The sequence below is a fragment of the Symphalangus syndactylus genome, chromosome 20, assembly GCF_028878055.3.
Source record: "Symphalangus syndactylus isolate Jambi chromosome 20, NHGRI_mSymSyn1-v2.1_pri, whole genome shotgun sequence".
Taxonomy (NCBI): domain Eukaryota; kingdom Metazoa; phylum Chordata; class Mammalia; order Primates; family Hylobatidae; genus Symphalangus; species Symphalangus syndactylus.
In genome coordinates, this window is record NC_072442.2 from 15,512,938 (window position 1) to 15,536,362 (window position 23,425).

The 23,425-nt window shown below is 48.9% G+C and overlaps 1 protein-coding gene across 5 annotated transcripts in view; it reads right to left on the bottom strand.

Annotated features, from left to right (window-relative positions):
• Positions 1-22,466, bottom strand: part of MTMR4 (myotubularin related protein 4) — a 29,351-nt gene extending 6,885 nt beyond the window's left edge. Inside the window, exons 1-16 of one of the 5 annotated variants that reach the window (XM_063628489.1) lie at positions 22,334-22,466; positions 21,899-22,225; positions 20,396-20,434; positions 16,669-16,758; positions 16,207-16,323; positions 15,240-15,322; positions 12,498-12,658; positions 12,284-12,380; positions 11,977-12,090; positions 10,999-11,195; positions 10,619-10,747; positions 9,363-9,474; positions 8,670-8,865; positions 8,195-8,380; positions 7,942-8,112; positions 7,636-7,790 (exon numbers count right to left, since the gene is read on the bottom strand). In XM_063628489.1, the coding sequence (XP_063484559.1) occupies positions 7,636-7,790; positions 7,942-8,112; positions 8,195-8,380; positions 8,670-8,865; positions 9,363-9,474; positions 10,619-10,747; positions 10,999-11,195; positions 11,977-12,090; positions 12,284-12,380; positions 12,498-12,658; positions 15,240-15,322; positions 16,207-16,323; positions 16,669-16,758; positions 20,396-20,398 (1,811 nt within the window). In that variant the 5' untranslated portion in view covers positions 20,399-20,434; positions 21,899-22,225; positions 22,334-22,466. Of the gene's footprint in view, positions 1-7,635; positions 7,791-7,941; positions 8,113-8,194; positions 8,381-8,669; positions 8,866-9,362; positions 9,475-10,618; positions 10,748-10,998; positions 11,196-11,976; positions 12,091-12,283; positions 12,381-12,497; positions 12,659-15,239; positions 15,323-16,206; positions 16,324-16,668; positions 16,759-18,049; positions 18,502-20,395; positions 20,435-21,417; positions 21,437-21,624; positions 21,726-21,898; positions 22,226-22,333 lie in introns of those variants that run through there. The other 4 variants (XM_055258532.2, XM_063628490.1, XM_055258531.2 and 1 more) reach the window with 4 other exon arrangements.
• Between the last annotated feature and the right edge of the window lie 959 nt (positions 22,467-23,425).

The window sequence follows — 23,425 nt, forward strand, 5'->3', positions numbered from 1 at the left end:
GAGTTTAGAAATAATGACACTTAAAAACACTTAAGTTTAGAAATAATGATCCTTAAGATCACAAATAACCAATGTTCACTGAAAGTTTACTCTGTAAAAAAAGCATAAGACATGGACCCTGTCCGCTGGAACCCAAAAATCTATCCTCAGCTTTTGTCAGCACTCAACCTACCAGTCTCCCTGGGCAATCTCAACCACTACAGTGGTTTCAGCTGCCTTCTATGCCAATGCCTTGTGAATCTACTGTTCCAGCTAGGACTATACCTGAGACTCAAACCCAATATTCCACTGCCTCCATCACAATGAAACAGAAAGAAGATGGGTTTTGGAGCTAGACAATATTGGCTCTGATGCTAATTAGCTACATGACTACAAATAAGTAAATTAACCTCTCAGATACTTGGTCTCTCCCTTTATACAATGATGATAATAAATCATACCTTGTAGAGATGCTATGAGAATTCAAAATATAGGCAACCAACCACAAACATAATAACCACAAACTTTATTAAGACAACACAACTCCCTCAACACTGCTCTTGATAACCACTTAGCAGCAGTGTGCTCCTCTGATTCCCAAGGCCCCATGAAACTTCCCCTGGTATATAGCACTCAGAGTTCTAGAGGCATTCATATATACCAGATAGGTTAAGGGACATTTTCAAGAGTGACCATCCTGATTATTAATGCAGTTCAAAGTCCTTAGAGCAATGAAAACTTGAGGGAAATTCACCAGGGAAACAGTAGAGGCTTCACTGGCCTCCTGTTTTTAGATGGCTCAGTCAGTTCAGCCCATGCGGAAAAATTCCCCAAAGGCATTTACAATGCAGCTTATTTTAAGTAATTGGTTTTTGAAACTTAAAACAAATGTTTTATACATACTTGATATACCTTTCGTGACCAATTTTGATTTTTTTAATGGTATGAAATTCCAGGAAGGCAGTAACAGTGGTTATAATTATAGTTCCTGGAGTCCCATAAGCAGGGCTCAAATCTCAATTTAACAACATCTTTGCTGTATGACTTTAACTTCTCTAAGCCTCAGATCCCTCATCTATGGAATAAAGGTAAAGTACCTAGCTCTTAAAGCTATTATGAAGATTAAACAAAAGAATCCACATCAAAGCACATTGCTCACTGCTTCCTATAACACATTATTGCACTTTATTGTTTACTTGTTTAACTCCCTCTACTGAAGTGTCCTGAAGGCAGGACTCTGTCTTATTTGAATCCCCAGCACCTAGCACAGTACCAGGGGCAAATGACTTGAGAAATGAATGAATGAGCTCAAAAATACAACATCAAGTTTCCACTGCTAGGTGCCAATTGAATGTGTGATATACATCAGGCATCTTAGTGGATCTTCTTAGACATCCAGACAACCAGGGTCCACCCAAGACCTACTGAATAAGAATGGCCAAGAGTGAGGCCTAGGGATCTGTATTCTTTTAAGTGCCACAGCTGACTTCTTTTCATTTTATTTTTTATTATGGAAACTTTCAAGCATACAAAAGAAGTAAAGAATATGCTGGGCACGGTGGCTCACGCCTGTAATCTCAACACTTTGGGAGGTCAAGGCAGGCAGATCTCTCGAGGCCAGGAGTTCAAGACCAGCCTGGCCAACATGGTGAAATCCCACCTCTACTAAAAATACAAAAACTAGCTGGGCGTGGTGGTGCATGCCTGTAAACCCAGCTCCTACTTGGGAGGCTGAGGCATGAGAATCGCTTGAGCCTGGGAGGCACGAGGCAGAGGTTGCAGTGAGCCGAGATCGCACCACTATATTCCAGCCTGGGTGACAGAGCAAGACTCTGTCTCAAACAACAACAACAAAAAGAAGAATATAATTAACTTCCATGTGCTCTTCATCCAAATTCAAATAACAACATTCTATCACCCTCCACAACTCATTCTATGTGTACCAAAGGTTAATCAGCAATGTTGACAGAGATAATAATACCTGAGTTTAGAACAAGAGAGAGCTCATCCAGCTAGGAGGTCAAGGAAGACTACAGAGAGGGTAGGATTTGAGATGGGTATAGAAGAATGTGTTTATGACTTTAATGGAAGGAGAAGAAGGAGGAGGAGGAGGAGAAAGAGGGGGAGGGGGAGGGGGGAGGGGAGGGGGAGGGGGAGGAGGGGGAGAAGGAGGAGAAGAAGAAGGACATTTTTGATCTAGGGAAAGGTAGAATCAAAGATAAGTCAGGTCAGTTGTTACAGAGACCATTTCCTTTAAAATCTTTATACCAATTATTTCTGGAAATCTACTCTCCATCTTGAGCTGCCTACAACACACCTCCTTCTTTGCTGTCAACTAATATTTCAATCCCAATTTCCCTGTATCTCCGCTTTCTCCCCAAACTGGCTTGTCTTCTTGACTTTTCAATGTCTATTAGTGGTACTAATATTCTCCTACTTTCTAAGCTCAGATACCTGGGACCCAAAGTACTTTTCACTTCTACTCTCCAACTTTCAATCAGTTCTGTAGCCTACCAATGGTTCTCTATAGTGCTTCTGAATTTAATCCTTTCTCTTTGCCAGGGACTCTTCCCCTCATATCTGAACTACTACAGCAGTGCTGGCTGGTCTCTGTGCCTCCAGCTACCCTGTACTCACTGATTAGTTCTCCAAGGATCCCACTGTCAGCAGATCACAGTAACTTCCTACAATGACTTCCTATTGACAACTAAATCAAAATAAACTCTTCACTGTAATGTTTAAAGCCTTCAATGCCCTCAATGACCTGTCCTATATTTCTGCTATTTCTTAAAATAGCCCCTTCTCAACCCCTGCCAGCCACAGAACTTCTTTTTAAAAAAAAGAAACTACCTCTCGCCCAGGCGCAGTGGCTCACACCTATAATCCCAGCACTTTGGGAGGCCAAGGTGAGTGGATCACTTGAAGTCAGGAGTTTGAGACCAGCTTGGCCAACATGGCGAAACTCCGTCTCCACTAAAAATACAAAAATTAGCCAGGCGTGGTGGCACACACCTGTAATCCCAGCTACTCAGGAGGCTGAGGCAGGAGAATCACTTGAACCCGGTGGGCAGAGTGAGCTGAGAAGATCATGTGACCACTCCAGCTGGGCAATGGAGCAAGAAAACCCTACCTCTCATGTATCCACTTCCTTTGGACCCCTCTCCACTAACTTTGTTACTGAGCTCACAACTCCCTTTATTTCATTCATTTGTCCAGTTTTTTTTTTGAGACAGAGTCTCGCTCTGTTGCCTGGGCTGGAGTGCAGTGGCGCGATCTCTGCTCACTGCAACCTCCGCCTTCCCGGGTTCATACCATTCTCCTGCCTCAGCCTCCGGAGTAGCTGGGACTACAGGCACCCGCCACCACGCCCAGCTAATTTTTTTTTTTTTTTTTTGTATTTTTAGTAGAGACGGGGTTTCACCATGTTAGCCAGGATGGTCTAGATCTCCTGACCTCGTGATCCGCCCTCCTCGGCCTCCCAAAGTGCTGGGATTACAAGCATGACCACCATGCCCAGCCATTTGTCCAGTTTTAAGTAAATTTTTACTTTAGTAAATTTATTTAAATTTACTTATTATGTGCCAGGTTCTAAGCCAGATACACAGAACACAAAAAGACCCATGGTTCTTGTCTGGTCCTTCATGAAAATTCCCTGAGTAAAACAGCCACCAAGTGACTCTTTTAAAAAACACATCATTTCTCTAAAGCTTTGAACTACACACATGTTTTCTTTTGAGAAAAGGTCTCGCTGTGTCACCCAGGCTGGAATGCAATGGCATGATCACAGCTCACTGCAGCCTTGACCTGCTGGGTGCAAACAATCCTCCTACATCAGCCCTCCAAGTAGCTGGGACCACAGGCGCATGCCACCATGCCTGGCTAATTTTTGCGTTTTTTGTAGAGGTGGGGTTCTGCCACCTTGCCCAGGTTGGTCTCAAACTCCTGGGCTCAAGCAATCTGCGCACCTTGGCCTCCCAAAGTGCTGGGATTACAGGCATGAGCCACTGCACCCAGCCTGAACTACACACATTCTTATCTGCTTAGATGTTGACTTAGAATTGTTCTCCAGTTGGCCAAGTCTGGTGGCTCACGCCTGTAATCCCAGCACTTTGGGAGGCCGAGGCGGGTAGATAACAAGGTCAAGAGATCGAGACCATCCTGGCCAACATGGTGAAACCCTGTCTCTACTAAAAATACAAAAAAACTAGCCAGGTGTAGTGGTGGGCGCCTGTAGTCCCAGCAACTCGGGAGGCTGAGACAGAAAAATCACCTGAACCCGGGAGGCGGAAGTTGCAGTGAGCCAAGATTGCGCCACTGCACTGCAACCTGGTGACAGAGCAAGATTCCGTCTCAAAAAAAAAAAAAAAGAATTGTTCTCTCTAGTTGTTCTGTGTCTTATCTTACAGCTTAAAATTATCTTGAAAGTAGAACCAATATCTTCTATTTCTTTGCTGTAGCCCACAAAACCTAGTACAGTAATATGCAGCTTGTAGGTATTAAAGAAACATTTGTTGAATTGATAAATCAGATACTAAGTTAATGAAATGATTATTAAATGGGTCACAGAGCTTATTAAAAATTTGATTAAAAGTTATGGCCCCTCTCCCAGAAAAAGTAAACCTATGAACCTGTAGCCAAATTCTGCATAGTTTGGGGAAGGAAAAAAAAATCACTGAAATCCTGAAACCTATCATGGTCCTCTCACAATGACTTAGTTCAAAAGACCCTAAAACCAATAATTTGGGATGCTGGGCTTTTTGTTTTCCTTTATAATACTCAACCAATAACATATGTTATATTTTAACTTTAAAAACTTTCAGCCAGGATGGGCATGGTGGCTCACACCTGTAATTCAGTGTTTTGGGAGGCCAAGGCAAGAAGATCACTCGACGCCAGGAATTTAAGACTAACCTGAGCAACAGACCCTGTCTCTACAAAAAATAAAAATTGGCACATGCCTAATGAGCTAATTAGCTACTTTGGAGGCTGAAACAGAAGGATTACCTGAGCTCAGGAGTTTGAGGTTACAGTAAGCTATAATTGTGCCACTGCACCCAGCCTGAGTGACAGAACAAGACCCTGTCTCTAAAAAAAAAAAAAGCTCTCAGCCAATAAACAAATATCAAAATTTGAGATATATATATATATACATATATATACATATTATGTATATATGTGTGTGTATATATATATCCGTATACATATATACATATGTATATACACGTATATGTATATGTATATGGATATATATACATATATGTATATATATGCATATATATGTATATATATCCTTTGAGCACAGTATTTTCATTCAAAAATACTAGCACAAATGCAAAAATATGCAAAGTAACCCTACTGGCCAGGCGCAGGAGCTCACATCTATAATCCCAACACTTTGGGAGGCCGGGATGGGTGGATAACTTGAGGTCAGGAGTTTGAGACCAGTGTGACCAACACGGTAAAACCCCGTCTCTACTACAAATACAAAAATTAGCCAGGCATGGTGGCATATGCCTGTAATCCCAGCTACTCGGGAGGCTGGGGCAGGAGAATCACCTGAACCCGGGAGGCAGAGGTTGCAGTGAGCTGAGATTGTGCCACTGCAGTCCAGCCTGGGCAACAGAGCGAAACTCTTGTCAAAAAAAAAAAAAAAAAAAAAACACACACACACAAAGTAATCCTACTAAACTATGTACTTAAAAATGGTGTAGATGATAAATAGCATGTGTAGTTTACAATTTTTTTTTTTTTTTTTTTTGAGATGGAGTCTCACTCTATTGCCCAGGCTGGAGTGCAGTGGCGCGATCTTGGCTCACTGCAATCTCCGCCCCCCAGATTCAAGGGATTCTTATGCCTCAGCCTCCCGAGTAGCTGGGATTACAGGTGCCTGCCACCATGCCCGGCTAATTTTTATATTTTTAGTAGAGACAGGGTTTCACCATGTTGGCCAGGCTGGCCTTGAACTCCTGACCTCAAGTGATCCACCTGCCTCGGCCTCCCAAAGTGCTGGGATTATAGGCGTGAGCCACCGTGCCCGGCCTGTATTTTACAAATTTTAAAAAAGCTACACATATAAGGATGTAAAGCACTCCCTGTAATGATAAAAAAAAAAAAAAAGGAAATTACCTAAATGATGAATAGGAATCTGGTTATATAAATTGTGGACTACTCTGAAGCCAATAAAAACAAGAAAGGAAATTTAGATGTGCTGTCATGAGAAGACAATCTAATACAAAGGGGGAAAAACAATTTGCAGAATATGCAAAAAAGTAAAAAGGGTAGGTAAAAATATTCTGATTTTGTTTATAAAAAATGTTTCCATATGAGAGCATGAGTGTGGATTTACCTATGTAGAGATAAACATCTGGAAAGACACGTACCAAATGTTAACAGTGGACGCCTGTGGGGACGAGGATCATAAGGGAAGATTTTCATTTTCTATTTTTATATTGACTATTTTTTTAAAAACAAGAAACAGGTACTACTCTCATAAATTAACCAACATCATCTCACTTCTCCCCAAACATTCAGCCAGAAGATAACTAATTTTATGTCTCCCTTTTAAATTCTGGCCTTTTTCTGAGGGAGTAATATAAGGCCATCCTCCTTCTGGGAACCCATTTCCCTGAGAGTCGGATGTTTCTGGAAGCTAATGCTGAACACAACAAAGGTTGCTACTAATATAGCAAGCTCCCCATGCCCTGTACCAGTGAACAAAAATCAAGACCATTCCCACAAACCTTCCTAAAATAGTCCTTTCTGTTTTGTTCTCTCCCCTGCTTGGGTATATCATACAGGGTGATAGCAGCTCCTCCAGGAAAGAAAGTATCCAACCTTATCTTCAGAGGACCTTGAAAACACACAGAGTGCACTCCAGGCTAGCTACAAGTCTTGGCCAACTTTTTCCTGCAAATGACTCAAGAAGTTGCTTTTAAATACCTCAGAAAGAGGCCGGGCATGGTGGCTCACGCCTGTAATCCCATCACTTTGGGAGGCCAAGGCGGGTGGATCATTTGAGGTCAGGAGTTTGAGACCAGCCTGGCCAACATGATGAAACCCCATCTCTACTAAAAATACAAAAAATTAGGCCGGGCGCGGTCGCTCACGCTTGTAATCCCAGCACTTTGGGAGGCCGAGGTGGGCGGATCACGAGGTCAGGAGATTGAGACCACGGTGAAACCCCGTCTCTACTAAAAATACAAAAAAATTAGCCGGGCGTGATGGCGGGCACCTGTAGTCCCAGCTACTCAAAGAGGCTGAGGCAGGAGAATGGCGTGAACCCGGGAGGCGGAGCTTGCAGTGAGCCGAGATTGCGCCACTGCACTCCAGCCTGGGCGACAGAGCGAGACTCCGTCTCAAAAAAAATAAATAAATAAATAAAATAAATAAAAATAAATAAAAAATAAAAAATTGGCTGGGTGTAGTGGTCGGTGCCTGTAATCCCAGCTACTCGCGAGGCTGGGGCAGGAGAATCATTTGAACCCGGGAAGTGGAGGTTGCAGTGAGCCGAGATTGCGCCACCGGCATTCCAGCCTGGGCGACAAAGCGAGATTCCGTTTCAAAAAAAAAAGAAAGAAAGAGAACATTTAGATGAGATGAGAAACAGTTACTGCCTTCCTAGTGGAGAGAGGAGAAAGGAAGAAGGGCTTTCCTTACCTGTCCAGAGAGCGGCCAGAGAACTCCTGGCTCTGGGCCACTGGGGAAAGATAAAGATCCATGTTTTCCTCCCCAAGTGTGCATGGAGATGATGCTGGCAGATAAACAGCTGTCCAGAGGTGCAGGGCACGGACATGACAAACAGGATGCAGGACCTAGGGAGGCAGCCCAATACTAGTGCTTTGTCAAGAGTTCCTGGTCCCTTTTCTTTCCCTAAGCCCTTGATTCTACATTTTCCGTACTGACTCAGCCCCTTCTCCCTATAGGTTTCTAAATAGCACCAATAGGAAAAGGGCTCAGACTCACCATGTCTGAGCTGGGTGTGTAGAGGAAGTTATGAAAGTTTTTATTGCCAGCTCGAAGGAGCGCCCACACAGAGCAGGTCCGCTTGTAAATGTTGCGCTTCTCTCGCTCACAGGGGTTGTTGGCCAGGAAGGTGCCGTAGAGGCAGGAGTATGTGTGTTGCACCAGTTTTACCTAGAAGGCAGAGAGAGCTTGCACCTGGGGGCCTCGGGCTGTCATTCCCCCCATCCCTGTTGTCACAGGGCTTAGGACTTACCAGGAATGCTTCATTAAATTCAAACAGGCAGGGGAACTGCTTAAGCAACTGATGAACAGAATCAAGCCATTGGAGGAACACAGGGCATTGTTCGTTTTGGTCCTCCACATTCTCTTGGTGGCCACAGCGATCTCCAAACTTGTGCCCAAAATCCAGCCAGTCAGACTCCACTAACACTTGGAAGCCCTGCAAAAAAAGAAACTGTTCAAACATAGGGCCTCTCTGGAAATGCTGATGTGCTACTCCCCTGGGAACTGCCCAAAGCAGGAAGCTGGCAGCTTCAAAGAAAAATAGGACTGGACCTAGAAGAGGACTCAAAGCCACTAATTTTCCAAGCCTTTGGGAGTTGGAAAAAAAAGAAAAAAAGAGCCACCAATGTCCTCTACTGAAAGATCCCCAGGACAGATCCAGAGGGCTCAACACCTTCCCTCCTCCCACATTCCCTCTGGTTTTCCCACCCAATTCCTCTCAATACCTCCAATGTCCTGTAATACGGGTCCAGTAATATTTTGGCCAGGGCTACGATCTGCGGTGTGCGGTCCCAGCCATCTGAGCAGTGTACTAGCACAGGCCGGCCTTCCCGGTCTACTGTATTAGCCACCAGCACAGCTGCTTTCAGCATCACCGACAAGTGCTGCAGCCATTTGGTACTCTCCAGTGCCGACAACCAGCTACACGAGAGCAGAAATCAAGTCGGCCACAAAGGGTGCTGAGGCCACAACAGTCTCTCCACCATCCACAGCCAGCCCACCCAACAAAGTCTCTATTGAGAACTGAAACCAAGAGGTACAACCCGGGGCCTTTTGGACAACAGGTGTCTAGCAGGAAGGTAGGGAAGACACGACCTACAGCAGATAAGAGCTTCTGAAGCTCAAAAGAGGAACTGGGAAGCATCACATGCACACTCAGTCATTTTCTCTCCCCAGTTCTCTGTGTTCTTTGAGTAGAACAACTGATGCAAACGAAAGGAATCCAATGTCCTGTGACCACGCCAAAGTGTTGGTTGAGAAGTGGGAGGGTTCTTGGAACTAGCCCATGGCACCCAACTCCACCCAGGCCCTCAGGTCTCCTGCTCTCCAAACTTCTCATCTCCCCATCTAATCTTCCAAGAATAAGAGGTACTGGGTAAGGAATGAGACTGGAAGGAATCCAAGCAGGGAACACCTACTTGCTAGGATCCGGCATCTGGCTACACACAGCCCGGAGGTACTGAAAGCTGTTCCGGATGGCATGGATGTTGGCCATTCCCATGAACACAACCTCACAGTTGGGATAGTACTCTGTAGACATGACAAGAGAGTGGGACATAAAAGCACACCCTAGGCCGGGCACGGTGGCTCACGCCTGTAATTTGGGAGGCCGAAGCGGGTGGATCACCTGAGGTCAGGAGTTCGAGAACAGCCTGACTAACACAGTGAAACCCCATCTCTACTAAAAATACAAAAATTAGCTGGGCATAGTGGTGGGCACCTGTAGTCCCAGCTACTCGGGAGGCTGAGGCAGGAGAATCGCTTGAACCTGGGAGACGGAGGTTGCAGTGAGCCGAGATGGCGCACTGCACTCCAGCCTGGGCAACAGAGTGAGATTCCGTCTCAAAAAAAAAAAAAAAAAAAAAAAAGCACGTCCAGGAAACAGGCATCCAGGACAAGAGTGGTCCTGGTGGACAAAGCTTCCCTGACAGGGCAGAGCAGTCCAGGATGGGAAATAAATACAGTCTTGAAATCTGAATCACATTTGTATCTCTGGAGACTCAGGTGCCATATACTAATAATAGTAACAGTAATGACAAACGATAGTAGTACTTAGAATGACAATATATAATAAATTCTCAATAAATAGTAGCTGCTTTGTGGCAATAATTTTATATATACAACTTCTTTTTCTGAGACAGGGTCTCATGGTCACCCAGGCTAGAGTGCAGTGGCATGATATCAGCTCACTGCAACCTCTGCCTCCCAGGTGCAAGCGATTCTCATGCCTCAGCCTCCCAAGTGGCTGGGATGGGACCACAGGCATGCATCACCATGCCCAGCTAATGGTTTGTATTTTTGATAGAGGCGGGGTTTTGCCATGTTGCCCAGGCTGGTCTCAAACTCCTGAGCTCGAGCCATCCGCCTGCCTCTGCCTCCCAAAGTACTGGGATTACAAGCATGAGCCACTGGGCCCAGCCTACATATGCAACTTCTAATCATCCCAACAATTTTGCAAAGTTTGTAACATCCCCTTCTTATAGAAGAGAAAATAAAGCTTGGACAGATTAAGCAACTTCAGCATAGTCATAGGCATAGCTAGTAGGTAGCAAAGTTGTGATTCCAAGCCAGGTTTGTTTGGGCTCTTTCCACTATACAAATGGCCCCCAACCCCCTCCTCACCAAAGCCACCCAGAGCACAGGCTGGCTGCAGACACTGGGATAACAGCAATACCTTCACATTCACAGCCTCCACCCTTGGCCCGGTTGGCCACTGCTGCCGTGTAGGATCGCGCATCCAGGATCAGCAGCTTCTGAGGAGCTGCTGTGCTCTCCACTCCAGAGCACGCAGTCAGAGAAGAATCTAAACACACAACAGGAAGGAGTCCCTGAGTCAGCCAGCCACCCAGCCTCTTGCTGGCCCTCTGGCACTCCCTCTCAGAAGGCAGAACATGCAACTAGAGACCCCTCACACCCCACAGCTTCTGACAAGGCAGGGACCCCAGCACCCCGTGTGCTGTCATCTTCCCAGACTCTCACTGAGGACTCCCTGGGAGCCAATGACGCCAAGGAGGGGGCCTGCTCCTTGGGGGAATAGCATCATCCACACCTTACCAAAGTCAGCATCACACGCCTCGCTGGTATCATTATTCCCGGTGCTGAGGGAGCCCCCAGTGGCCCTTGTCCCCGGGTCCAGGGCACAGGCTTTAGCAATGGACGTGACCAGGTACTCATCATCAGCATTGCGCCAGCCCCACCAGCTGATCTCTGGCTGGCTGCAGCGGGCGATGGCAGCCCCATTGCGCAAGTGTCTGACAAAACAGAAGAAACCGTAATGCCCTTGGCATTCGAAGCCTCCAGAGGCCTACCTCAGGGGGTTAGACCAAAGTCTCTAGAGCCAGCAGGGGCTACCAACTCATCCAGGCCATAACAGCAACCAAAAGCCCCAATGTCACTAGCAGGCTTCACAGTTTACAAAGCACCATCACACATACTTTCTCAAATGGGCTCTGTATGTCCAAGGTGACCTTGACTCATCAAATCTGCACAGCAACTGCTCCAGGTACAGACACCCAGCAGGAGAACAAGGCCTGGCTGAGCCAAGAACAGGAACAATTCCAAACTTCAGGGTTACTTCCTGGCTCACTCCATTTTAGCTACAATATTCTAGTGCAGGGATCAGCAAACATTTTCAGTAAAAAACCAGACAACAAATTTTTGGCCTTGTGAGTCACAACCAGTTTCTGTCATGTATTCTTCTTTGTTTTTTTAAAAATAGCCCTTTAAAAATGTAAAAACCACTCACAGCTTACAAGCCGTTTTATATAATAGGCTATAAGCCAGATTTTGTCTGCAGGCCAGTTTGCCAACCCCTGTACACACACAAGCTAAAAAAAGGGGGGGAATGAATAAACTCCCTAATAGCCTTATTCTTAGGAGAAAAAACTAAGATAGTTTTTGTTTTAAAATTATTTCATACTTTCCCGTAGAGTGTCAATTCCCAGTCAACCAGGTTACCCAAAACCTCCAATTTTGACTCTTCCCTTGTTGCATAAGAAATGGCCTCCCTACTTCCCAGCCCCACTGCCTCACCTATATACAACCACGGGGATCCGCTTCCAGGAACGGAAGGAAGCCACATTCTCCAGCTCTTTGTCAGTGATCCACACAGGAACCAGCAGCTTCTGGGGGTAACTGGGGCACAATCTGAGAAGAGACCAGGTGGGGGTCACTGCACTGGGTCTAAAACATGTGATGACAGGATCCCTGGGGATGGCTTTGTGGGAAGAGAAACCAGGAGCCTTCCTCCCTCACAGACTCGGAAGCTGTGCCCACCACACTTTATCCAAACACGGAAGTGGTTTGGTGTGGAAGGTGTTTTGGTCCCCAACCCTCTCACTTGTAGTTGCTGTTGATGTGTGAGACTCTCCAGACATTCTGCAGGTCAAAGCCCATCCTCGCAAGCTCCGCCTCCTGCCGACAACGTATGTGCTCACCTGAAACAGAGCCCTCAACGATGGTTAGCTTCCCAGAGCACCAATGTGCAGGAGTGGAGGAGGGATGAGAATCAAGGGGTAAGAAGCAGCCTCCCAAAGAAAATAGACTGGCCTCACCTGGCTGACATAGGTGAGTGTGCTGGTCCTCCTCGGTCAGCCCCAGGCACCAGGCATGGTAGGCAAAGGCAAAGAGGTCCTCAGGCTTGGCAGGTCTTGCTGTGGCTCGGCTTAACCGTGAGAGCCACTCTTGGCACTGCTTGAAAGTGGAGAAGTGGCACCTGCCAGGCAAAAAGCCACAGGCCTAGGTGAGGCAAAGTGCAGTTGTGCCATGGGGCTATCAGGGTCAAAAACACAGCCACAGGAAGGCTGTGAGGAGAGAAGGCTGCAAAGCAAGAGGTAAAGCAGTGGGGACCCAGAGTGGGGGGATGAGGGACACTGGCCAACACCCAACAGAAATTGTCTCTTGTGATAATTCTCTTCCCAAGAACTCCTGTGTGTGAGGCATACTTATCCTCTCAAATGGGGCCCTACTGTTTCTCGTATCAAATCTAAATGCTACCACGTGGCCCTGAACGTTTGCACTCCTTGTCCCTACCCTAATGGACCAGTGTTATCTCCCATGACTCCCTAACTCAAACCTTCTGCTTCAGGCAGGAAGTTCTGCTCACATCCTTCCCATCTCCTTGGTTTATCTTCTGCTTGATAATGTCTCCTCTCTGCCTAGCCACATCCTACTGATGCTTTGAAGATAGTTTCAGTCTCACCTCTTCCTTGAAGCCTTCCCAGCCTACTGTATTCCAGAAACTCCTTCCTGTCTTGATTCTTAATGTGCTTGGAATATAGATATACTTTTTTTTTTTTTTTTGAGAGAGGGTCTTGCTCTTGCTCTGTCACCCAGGCTGGAGTGTAGTGGCACGATCACATCTCCCTGCAGCCTTGACCTCCTGAGCTTAGGCAATCCTCCCAACTCAGTCCCCTGAGTAGCTGAGACCATAATTGTGCACCACCACATCTGGCTAACTTTTTAAATTCTTCGTAGAGACAGGGTCTCTCTATGTTGCCCAGGCTGATCTTGAACTCCTGGGCTCAAGCAATCCTCCTCCCTCGGCCTCCCAAAGTATTAGGATTACAGGTATGTGCCACCGTGCCTGGCCTGATGGGAGTACTAAGCAACACATTTTTCCACAGCATATTGCCACATGTTAAGTCTTCTTCCAGCAGCTACAGTTTAGCCTCCTTGAAGGGAAGGGCAATGTGAATGCTCCTTCTAAATGCCCCACAGACCTGAGCACATGGAAGGCTCTCAAGTGGGTATCCTTTTAATAAACCTTGGAGTCATCCAGATTCCTCTTTCTTTCATTTTGAATCTGTCAGCAAATCTTCTCATCTCCACCTTCAAAATACACCCAGAATCTGACTGCTTCTCACCGCTTTGGCTGCTACCACCTCAGACAGGCCACCATGATCTATCATCTGGGTAACTGCAATAGCTTCCTAACTAGTCTCCCAGTTTTTGCTTTTGCTCTTGCCCCCATTCTCTTTCATCTAGTCTCAATATAGCAGCCAGCGTGATTCTATGAAACATTAATCAGATCACATCACTCCTTTGCTCAAAATCCTCCAGTGATTTCTCAGTTCCCTCAAAGTAAAAGCCAGTCTTCATGACAGCCAAAGTGTCTGACACCCGGCTTTGTTCTCAGATCTTACCCTCACCCACACGCGCTCTACTCCAACCACACCAGCCTCCCTGCCAGTCTCCCAATATGCAGGCACACACCCACTTCAGGGCCTTTGCACTTGCCATTCTCTGTCTCTGGCACACTCTTCCCCCAAATACCCACATGGCCACTTTCTTCAAGTCTTGACTCAACTGACACCTTTTCGGTGCAGCTTCTCTGATCACTTTCATTTTGTTTTTCTGAGACAGGGTCTCACTCTGTCACCCAGGCTGGAGTGCAGTGGTGTAATCACAGCTCACTGCAGCCTCGACTTCTCAGGCTCAAGAGGTCCTCCCATCTCAGCCTCTTGAGTAGCTGGGACTACAGGCACGCATCACCACACCTGGCTGATTTTTTATACTTTTAGTAGAGATGGGGTCTCGCCATGTTGTCCAAGCTGATTTTGAACTCCTAAGCTGAAGCGACCTTCCCATGCATCACCACACCTGGCTAATTTTTTTCTATTTTTAGTAGAGATGGGGTCTCGCTATGTTGCCCAGGCTGATCTTGAACTGCTAAGCTGAAGCGATCTTCCCACCTTGGCCACCCGAAGTGCTGGTATTATAGGCATGAACCACCACACCCAGCCTGATTGTTTTACAATCTTCACCCTCATAGCACTCCATATTCCCTTTCCCTGCTTTATTTTTTTCCTTTACACTTACTGTCATTTCACAAATTTTACTTATTACTTACAGTTGGTATCTCCTCATTGGGATGTAAGCTCTCTGAGGAGGGAAAATTTTGTCTATTTGTTCCCTGCTATATCCCCAGGGCTTAAAACAGTCTGGCATTGAGTAGGGTACTCAATACACGTATATCAAACGAATAAATAAATAAAGCAACAATAATGTGAGTGCTCTGTGCCAGATATTGTCCTCGGTGCTTTCATATACATACACATTATCTCACTTAATCCTTACGATGACTCCATGAACTAGGCATTACCCCCATTTTTTCAGGTCAAGATCCTATGGGTCAGTAAACTGACCTCCCAACCCAGAACATGGTCTTCACCTTTTCTTCCAACTGGGGAAAGTGAGGCAGGATCTTTCCTCTCTCGCACCAGAGAAACCCTGCAGCACAGAGAACTGGACAAGACTAGGACCAGGGGACCTGAGTGAGGCTCTGTTGTTCTCACCTCACCACTTGGGAGTCCTTGCAGGAAATGTGCAACTGGAACATATCACGGCTCTCCACACTGTCAATCATCCGGAGGGGGACCTGTAGAGGAAGGGCAAACCAAAGCTCAGACTCCCCACTGGGTACCACTCCTCACCCTCACCCTAGTGTAGGCACTGATGTATCAATAGCAGGAAGGAAACCAACATTTACTGAGGGTCTGTTAAGCACCTGCTAACTGTGCGGAGTCCTCTGCATATGTGATCCCAACTAATGATCCCAATAACCTTGCACGGCAGGTGCTTTCAGCCCATATTACGAGGAGAAAAATCAAGCTTCAGTTAGGTGACTTGACCAAGGTCACCCAGCTGGTGAGTGGCAACGCAGGAAAAGAGCCCAGGTTTGCCTGACTCCAAAGCCTGTGTTCTTCCAACAATGCCACTGTGCTCCTTAGAAGGGCCAGTAATAGAATAATGGAAAGAGAGAAGAGGAGTAAGGAGAATGAGCCAGAAACAGAGCTAGGAAAATGAAGCAGGAAAACATGAGGTCAGAGAGAAACAGAAGGGATCCCCAACTTTTGTTTTTTTTTTTTTTTTTTTGAGATGTAGTCTCACTCTGTCACCCAAGCTGGACAGCAGTGGCACAATCTCGGCTCACTGCAACCTCCATCTCCCGGGTTCAAATGATTCCCGTACCTCAGCCTCCCGAGTAGGTGGGATTACAGGTGCGCACCACCGAGCCCGACTAACTTTTGTATTGTTAGTAGAGACAGAGTTTCACCATGTTGGCCAGGCTGGTCTCGAACTCCTGACCTCAAGTGATCCGCCCACCTTGGCCTCCCAAAGTGCTGGGATTACAGGCATGAGCCACCGCGCCCGGCCTCCCAACTTTTTTAACGACATGATCAAGGAGAGCTTTGGAACAATCCCACCTTGAACCTCATAGGGATTCTAGCTTAGGGGTAGGAGAACAATACAGAAACTCACGTTGATGACAGAGTCCTTGAATTTGATATGCAGCCGGTAGTTAGAGATGGCAATGAGGGCATCGGCTGCCCGGCCCAGGAACTCTACTCCCTCACCCTGCAGCACTGTGAAGGGGACCTGTCAAGGGGCAGAGAAACCTTCAGTCCAGAAGTGAGTGACCACCTTATCCTCTTCTACAGCCCCTGATCTGTGGGATCCCCTCTGGAAAAGGTGGACCAACACAGGAGAAGAGAGTTCTCTCCACAGTAACAGCACCAGGCAACAGCTGTACAGGAAAGCTGCCTTTCCTTCCCTGGGGCCAAAGGCTCCAGGATGCACAGACAAACCCTCCTCCTCCAGAGACCAGGGAACAGGAAGCCAGAGCTCTGGTACCAGATGCCCTTGAGGATTTTTGGGAGAAGGGAGGGTATTTTTTAACTGGGCAGGGAGCCCCATCTATCCTGGCCCCCAACTCCTCCTTACCTGAAGATTCTCTTCCTCCTTCACTAGTTCCTTGTGGGGGAACAGATCCTTGGCTTGGATGTACTCCAGGCTGGGGGGCCCCTCCTCACCCTGTAGGAAGGCCACAGTCCTAAGTCACCAAGCTCCGCTTAGCCTATCAGGCTCATTCTGCTCCCCTCCCCATCAAGAAATCCACAGATACCCACACACACACACACCTCTAAAGGTTCTGGTCACCAGAGAAGGGAAAAGAGACCTGACTTGGTTGGAGACAGGGAGGGTGAAATGGAGAGGGTATCAGCCTATTAAGCCTAAGGAAAGAGTGAGGCCCCAGGAGGAATTGGGAATCTGCACTCTTCAAAGAGGGACTCTCCTATAGAACCAACATTTCAAAAATGGAGGAGAGAAAACTAAGGAAAAGAAAGACTCTTTTCCTTAGACCCGTGTAAGGGTAAGGCAGGAGCGGGGATGGGAAAGTGCTGTCTTGAGGAAAAGGAGCCAGGTGTGGCAGCTGGTTTTAGAGAGGAGGGAAATCAGGCGCCTACAGCCACTGAAGCTTCAATCTGGTGGGTGAAGCAGACAAAGAGGAGTGGGTGGGGGGATTCAGTCCCACGCCTCTAGAGGGCCTTCACCGATGCTTTCAAAAGGAAGACGTGTTTGGGAGCTGGGCTTATCTTCTTGTTAGACCCACACTGCTGACAAGCCCCCATTACCTGCCAAGTAACCTGCCCTGCCTGCTAATCAGAGGGGAATTCCTGAGGAATACCCACAGCAAGCAAAAGGAACTCCCCTCCCAACCACCAGGGAGGGGACCCGAGGGGATCCACGTGCCTGGGAGGAGCCAGGAGACCCAAGGACAGCCAGGGGAGACAGAGAGAGGAGGCCTGGCAGACACCCACGGGGAAGGGGGGGGGAGAGCTGAGAGGACAGATGGGGGAAGTTGGGAAGGAGCATCAGCCAGAGCAGGAGGAGGGGAGGACCGGGAATGATGCAGAGGTACGGAACCCTGCAGAGGCAGGGAAGATGGAGAAGAGAGGCTGTCTGGGGGACAGTCAAGGAGAAAAGGCTGGCATGTCAGGTGAGGGATGGAGTGGTGGAAGTGGGAAGGGACTGGAGCCCCAAGCCAGCTCAAAGACATCCCGTGCTCCCCGACCAACCTCCTAACATCCCATTCAGCCTACTAGCCACATCCCACATCCCCAAGCAAGGATTCAGCGGGTGGGACCAAGAGGGAGAGGCGGAGGTAAAGGGATGTACCCCTGCAGGGCGGGGCCTAGAGATCTGCAGTCAAGGGCAGTGGCTGCAGGGCCAGGATGGACCATAGAATTTCCATTCCTGGCCTTCGACCATCTCCGGCACCCAAAGATTGAAGCAAGTCCAAGAAATAAAAGGGTTAACCCACCTTCCCTGTCCTCAAACGTTCGGGGCCGGGCCAGGGGCCTCGGGAAGGGGGATGGGCTGAAATCGAGGGCTGACCCTGGGCGGGGCTGCGGGTGCCTCCTAGGCCCCCAAAGGCAGGGTGGGCACTTACGAAGCAGCTAAGCATGGAGCAGGAGACGCGGGCGGTCAGGCTCATGGTCGCGGGCGGTCTGGGCCAGCGCACATGTCCCCGGAGCCGCTGCGCTGCCCGCCAGCCCCGGGCGCCCACCGCATCCCGGCTGCGGGGCTCGCCAGGTGCAGCCGCGGCAGCCAAGAGGCTAGGGCGCTGGTGGCGGGGCCTCCGCGCGGCTCCCGCGCGCCTCTCCCCTCCTCTCCACAATGGAGCGGGCCCAGCTCCGCCCTCCCGCACGAGCAAAGAAGGGAGGGGAGCCAGGCGAGGAGAGAGCCCGGGACCGCGGCGGGAAGGCGGAGGCAGGGGCGGGGCGGCTCCGAGGGCCCCGCCCACAAGCCCAGCCTCCTCCCTCCCCGCGGACCCTGGGCCTCGTAGGAGGGCGTACCGTACTCCAGGGACCTTTAGGAGCTTTCAGGAATCTGGGCTACGGGACCGCCCACATCTTCTCATTTCCCTTCTTCCCAGGTGCGCCACCCCATGCCCTCTTACAAACCCATCCCCACGCCCCCCCACTAAGTTCCCCCGACGCCTACTCTGGATCCCAAGGTGGAGCTCACCTACTCGCACCCCATTTGCTTCCTCCTTTCCCTCCAAAACCACTACCCCCCATGCCCCTGCCCATCAGGGTCCTTCAATCCCGTGACTTCGTTAAACCTTTCTTTCCCCTTAGAATGGTGCCAGGTTAGTCATTCCACGCTCCTGGAAAGGGAAATGAGCTTTTCATTCCAACACCCCTACCCAACCATACTCCTTCAGCTACATCTCTCCCTTGTTTCACATTCTGATCTCTGGGTAAGAAAGTTCTTCTTGGAGGAGAAAGGATTTCTTAGTCTGGGAAAGTGAAGAGCTAGAAGTATGGACCATAGAAGCTATACAAAAAAAATGAAACTTGAAACCCAGGAGCAGCGGAGTAGAGAGAGTTGGGTAGAGGGCCAAGGAATAAGGAGCAGGAATAAGGGGCTCAAAATGTCACCAAGAGTCACAGAGGGAGCTGGCTGGAACCCCAAACTTCCTGCACCTGGTAACTTTCAGACACCAGGGCTTTTGTCTTGTTTGGGGGAGAAGGGAGTAATAAAAGAAAACCTGACATTTTATTAAGCATCTACAATGAGCCAGGCAGTTTCTAATATTATCTCAGTAAAACCTTTCAACCCCCCAAGAAGTAAACCTTATCCTGTCTTACTGGTGAGACTCAAGCTTAGAGAGAAAGTATGTAATTTACCTAAGTGGTGGTGCTAGGATTTGAAATTAGATGAAGCTGACTGTGAAGCCCATGCTCTTTTCAGGGTAGCCCAGAAGAGAAAAAGAGGAGCTATCTGTTGGTGGGGGCCAAAACCAGCAGGCTTTCTGAGAAGAGACTGAACCAATAGTGCACACACCAAATCCACATGTCTATGGAAGAAAGGGAGGGAAGGAGGAAATCCTCTCATCTACTGAATTCTTTAACCTGCCCCTAAGCACAAGGGACACCTAAAAGAAACCGAAGAGATACTACCAGGTTAAGGGCCTGGTCTGGGCCAGGGCCTGCAGCTCTCTAGTTCTTTCCCATCTCACTGCCTCCTCCTAGCTCTCAGGGGTTAAAGTCTTCCCTGGACTTGGGGTGAGAAAAGGGCCATTACAGTTAATGGAAAATTAATAGGATCATTGTAAACCACCTCTGGTGATATTCTGGGCACCCTGAAGATGCTATCCTGATAGATGTTCGATCAGCTGTCACCTGTAGTGGCTTAACAGCAGCACCCTGGAACTAGAGAAGCCCCACAGTTTTGGTGGAGTCACTCCTGATATAGCATCCATAATAGTCAAAGGACCCACCAGAAGTCCAAGGATCTTGAGATAAAGAAGGCCTGGCTTTTCATACCAGAACACAGAGATTCTACCGGGGACCCAAGAAAAGCAAGAAGAGGGCTGTTATGAAGGTTAATAGAACCAGTGGTGGGTAGGGAGTAGGAGGCAAGTGTGGGGCATAGCACATGCAGAAAATGATTTCTAGAAGCTTCTAGTCCCAGTGCTGTATACTGGCTGATGTTTTGCAATCTAAAGAAACCCTAATTTATCTCCAGGGCAGATTAACCTGTTTAGGAGCTGAACAGGGTAGCCTGGAGCTCAAGGTCTAGGACAGGTGGGGCAGCTTCACGGAGAAAGACACACGGATTACAGAAAACACAATGGCCTGAGGAAAGACAGGGTACTCACCATTCTACCGTGGCAAGAGTCCTGGCTGCCTGCTTCTCACTGCAAGGAGACAGAGGAACATAAAAGTAAAGGACCCCATTAACATTACCACAGAATCAACAAATGACACACATCTACCCCGACCTTCTCTACAACTCTTATTCTTCTCCCTCACAGAGACTCCAGTCTCTCCACAAGTCAACATGCCAGAGAGAGGCAATGGGAGCTACATGGGGGGAAGCAACAAGTGATCCTGCAGGGCATGAAGTCAGTCACGAAGTTCTGGAGCAGGAATGAGTGTCATCCAAGATTATTCGGCAGAATTCAGGAGTCCTGATTCCCAGACGCAGAGGGACAACACTTCTTTGTCGGGGAGCAGAACTGCCAACTATGAAGAGACACAGGCTGCCCAACTGGGGCTCATTTTGGGCCCTGAATCTTAGGGTGAAGTGGCAGTAGTTGAAGGAGCATGAATCCACAGGAATGTTTTGCCAGTCTCTGAGTCTGGGAGTAGTACCCACCTGACCTGTTTACTGGGGGCAGAGTCCAAAGTGGGACAGGAGGGAGGGGACCACAACCTGTGATCAGAGGGCAGCAGGGCTGCACAGGTCCTGTTGAGTGACACGAAGTGGGGTGGAGGTTATGGAGAGGAGGCCACACAACAGGGACAGAATCAGGCCAATCTAGACCTTGGAGTCAGCATCTGTCCAATGAGCCCAAGTAACAGGGATTTCAGGATGGGGCCTCCTAGGCTCACTTAGGGAGCCAGGCCTAGGTTTCACTGACACTTTCTTTCATGTCTGCTATCCTCGGGCAGTGCAGCAGAGCCCTGCGGGAGGCTGCGGGGATAAAAGCCTCCATCTGTGGTCCTGCCCACCTCCCTCTTCACAGTATCCTCTTCCCTAGGCCATTCTCCCTCATGGGGGAACCCGCAAGAGGCAAGTCAGAGGTGCTGCCTCACCGCCCACTGGCAGCAGCCCCAGGGAACGAAGGGAGGGAAGGAGGGACAAGGATCAGGCCTGGGAGGCCCAGGGTTTTCAGACCTAGGGGATCTGGTCCCAGGGGGCGGGCCAGGTTGGCAGGGGAGCCCAGGTGCCCAGGTTCTAGGGGCGGAACCTAAAGACTGGGAGGCGGAGCCCCAAATGACAGAAGGCGGGACTCAGGAAAGCCGGTGGGGGCCAGGGCGGGGCCGGGCAAGACGCGGTCGTTGCGGTTCCCAGGCTCGCAGTTCAGGGGGCACGGTGACTCACCCAGGAGGCGTCCGCCCGACCCTCTGAGGCCGCGCTCTTGCCACTTCCGTCTCCCGCAGCTGCTGAGGCCGCGCAGTCCCGACCCCACCACGGTGCCCCTCTCCTGAACCAATCATATCTCTAGCCTGTACCCGCCCTGGCCAATGGCCACGCCAAGTCCCGCCCTGCCCCCATACGCAGCCACCGCCCTCACTCTTGACCCCACTCATTGGTCGAGTCGGGCAAACGCCCTCCCAGCCTTTAGCCAATCCGATGCCGAAAGACGAGACTATACCTGGAGGAAGGAGGCGCGGCGCCGGAGAGGAGACGTGACCAATGGGAAATCACAGCGCGTCCTTGCGGCAGCCAATAGGAGAGCAGTAAAGAGGGGGCTGCTGGCTACTGCTCTGGGGACCGGAAGTGGAGGCGGCTCGTCGCCTGCTGGTAGCGCAATTAGAGGCGGGCATTGTAGGGTACAAGCCTAAAGCCACTTCCGGTGATGGCCCCGCCCAGGAGGTACTTCTCAAACAGATCCCCAGTGGCACCTCAGTTTATCCATTCCCGTTTTGGTTTCGCAGCTGTCATCCGGTCCCAACGCCAGAATAGGAGAAAAACCTGCAGGCTAAGAGAGAAGGGAGGGCTGGGCCTGAGGTTCAATCTTGGTCATCTCCGACTGGCGGCGCTAGGATTTCCCCCTTCTTGTGTCTTGATGGGTTCCTCCAATACTCACTTTGTATAGATAAACGACCCTGCAGTTCTTCACGACCTGCACTGTGCTGCCAGTCCTGAGTGAAGAACTCTCATCCCAGAGATGGGAAACCTGGATCTGAGACTGCCAGCTAGCTGCGGCCTCCTAGTCTGTAAAGGGAAGGGAGACCAGGACGCTCCCAAGGACCTGGCTTATCGCCCCTCCCTTTCTTTCCCGGGGACCCAGAACAGACCACAAGACGGAGGGTGGCCACTGGAGGTCGCCATGGCCCCGCGATACCACCAACCGACAGAAATGGAGAACGGTTGATTCAGATTCAGTTTATATTCTCAGGTCTGGAGCGGGCCTGAGCGCTTTAATTAGCCCGGGGCTAATGGGTCCTCACCCATCTTTGTTTATAGAACATTGAAACTTCAGTACTGTTGATAAGTTCCAGGAAGACAGGAACTTTGCAGTACTTTAACTCCAGGGTCTAGAACAGCCTGCAATCTAGCAGATGCTGTAAATTTTTTAATTAAATACTGAACTCCTGTAGGACAGTGATTGTGTTTTTATTCATTCCCAGCACTTACTATAGTGTTTGGTGATTACAATGGCTGCAGCATTTGTTCAAAGCTCTATCACAGGCTTTCTACAGTGTAGAGCTTAACCTGCCTATCCCTTTTCCCAGATCAGGGGAAATTGAAAGTCAGGAGGTTGCACGCAGTTAATACTTTGTGTTTTCCCAAGGGCATGTATCAAATACAAAACTGCTTCCGCCGCAGCTGGAATAGGCACAGGCATCAAAATGGGGTCTTTTGGGCCGGGCGCGGTGGCTCATGCCTGTAATCCCAGCACTTTGGGGGGCCGAGGCGGGCGGATCACAAGGTCAGGAGATCGAGGTCATCCTGGCTAACACGGTGAAACCCCGTCTCTACTAAAAATACAAAAAATTAGCCGGGCATGGTGGCGGGCGCCTGTAGTCCCAGCTACTCGGGAGGGTGAGGCGGGAGAATGGCTGCACGCGTCTCAAAAAAAAAAAAAAAAAAAGAAAGAAAAAGAAAAAGAAATTTGGGGCACTACCCCAATACTAAACGACTGTCCAAAAGTCCTTTTTTTTTTTTTTTGAGGCGG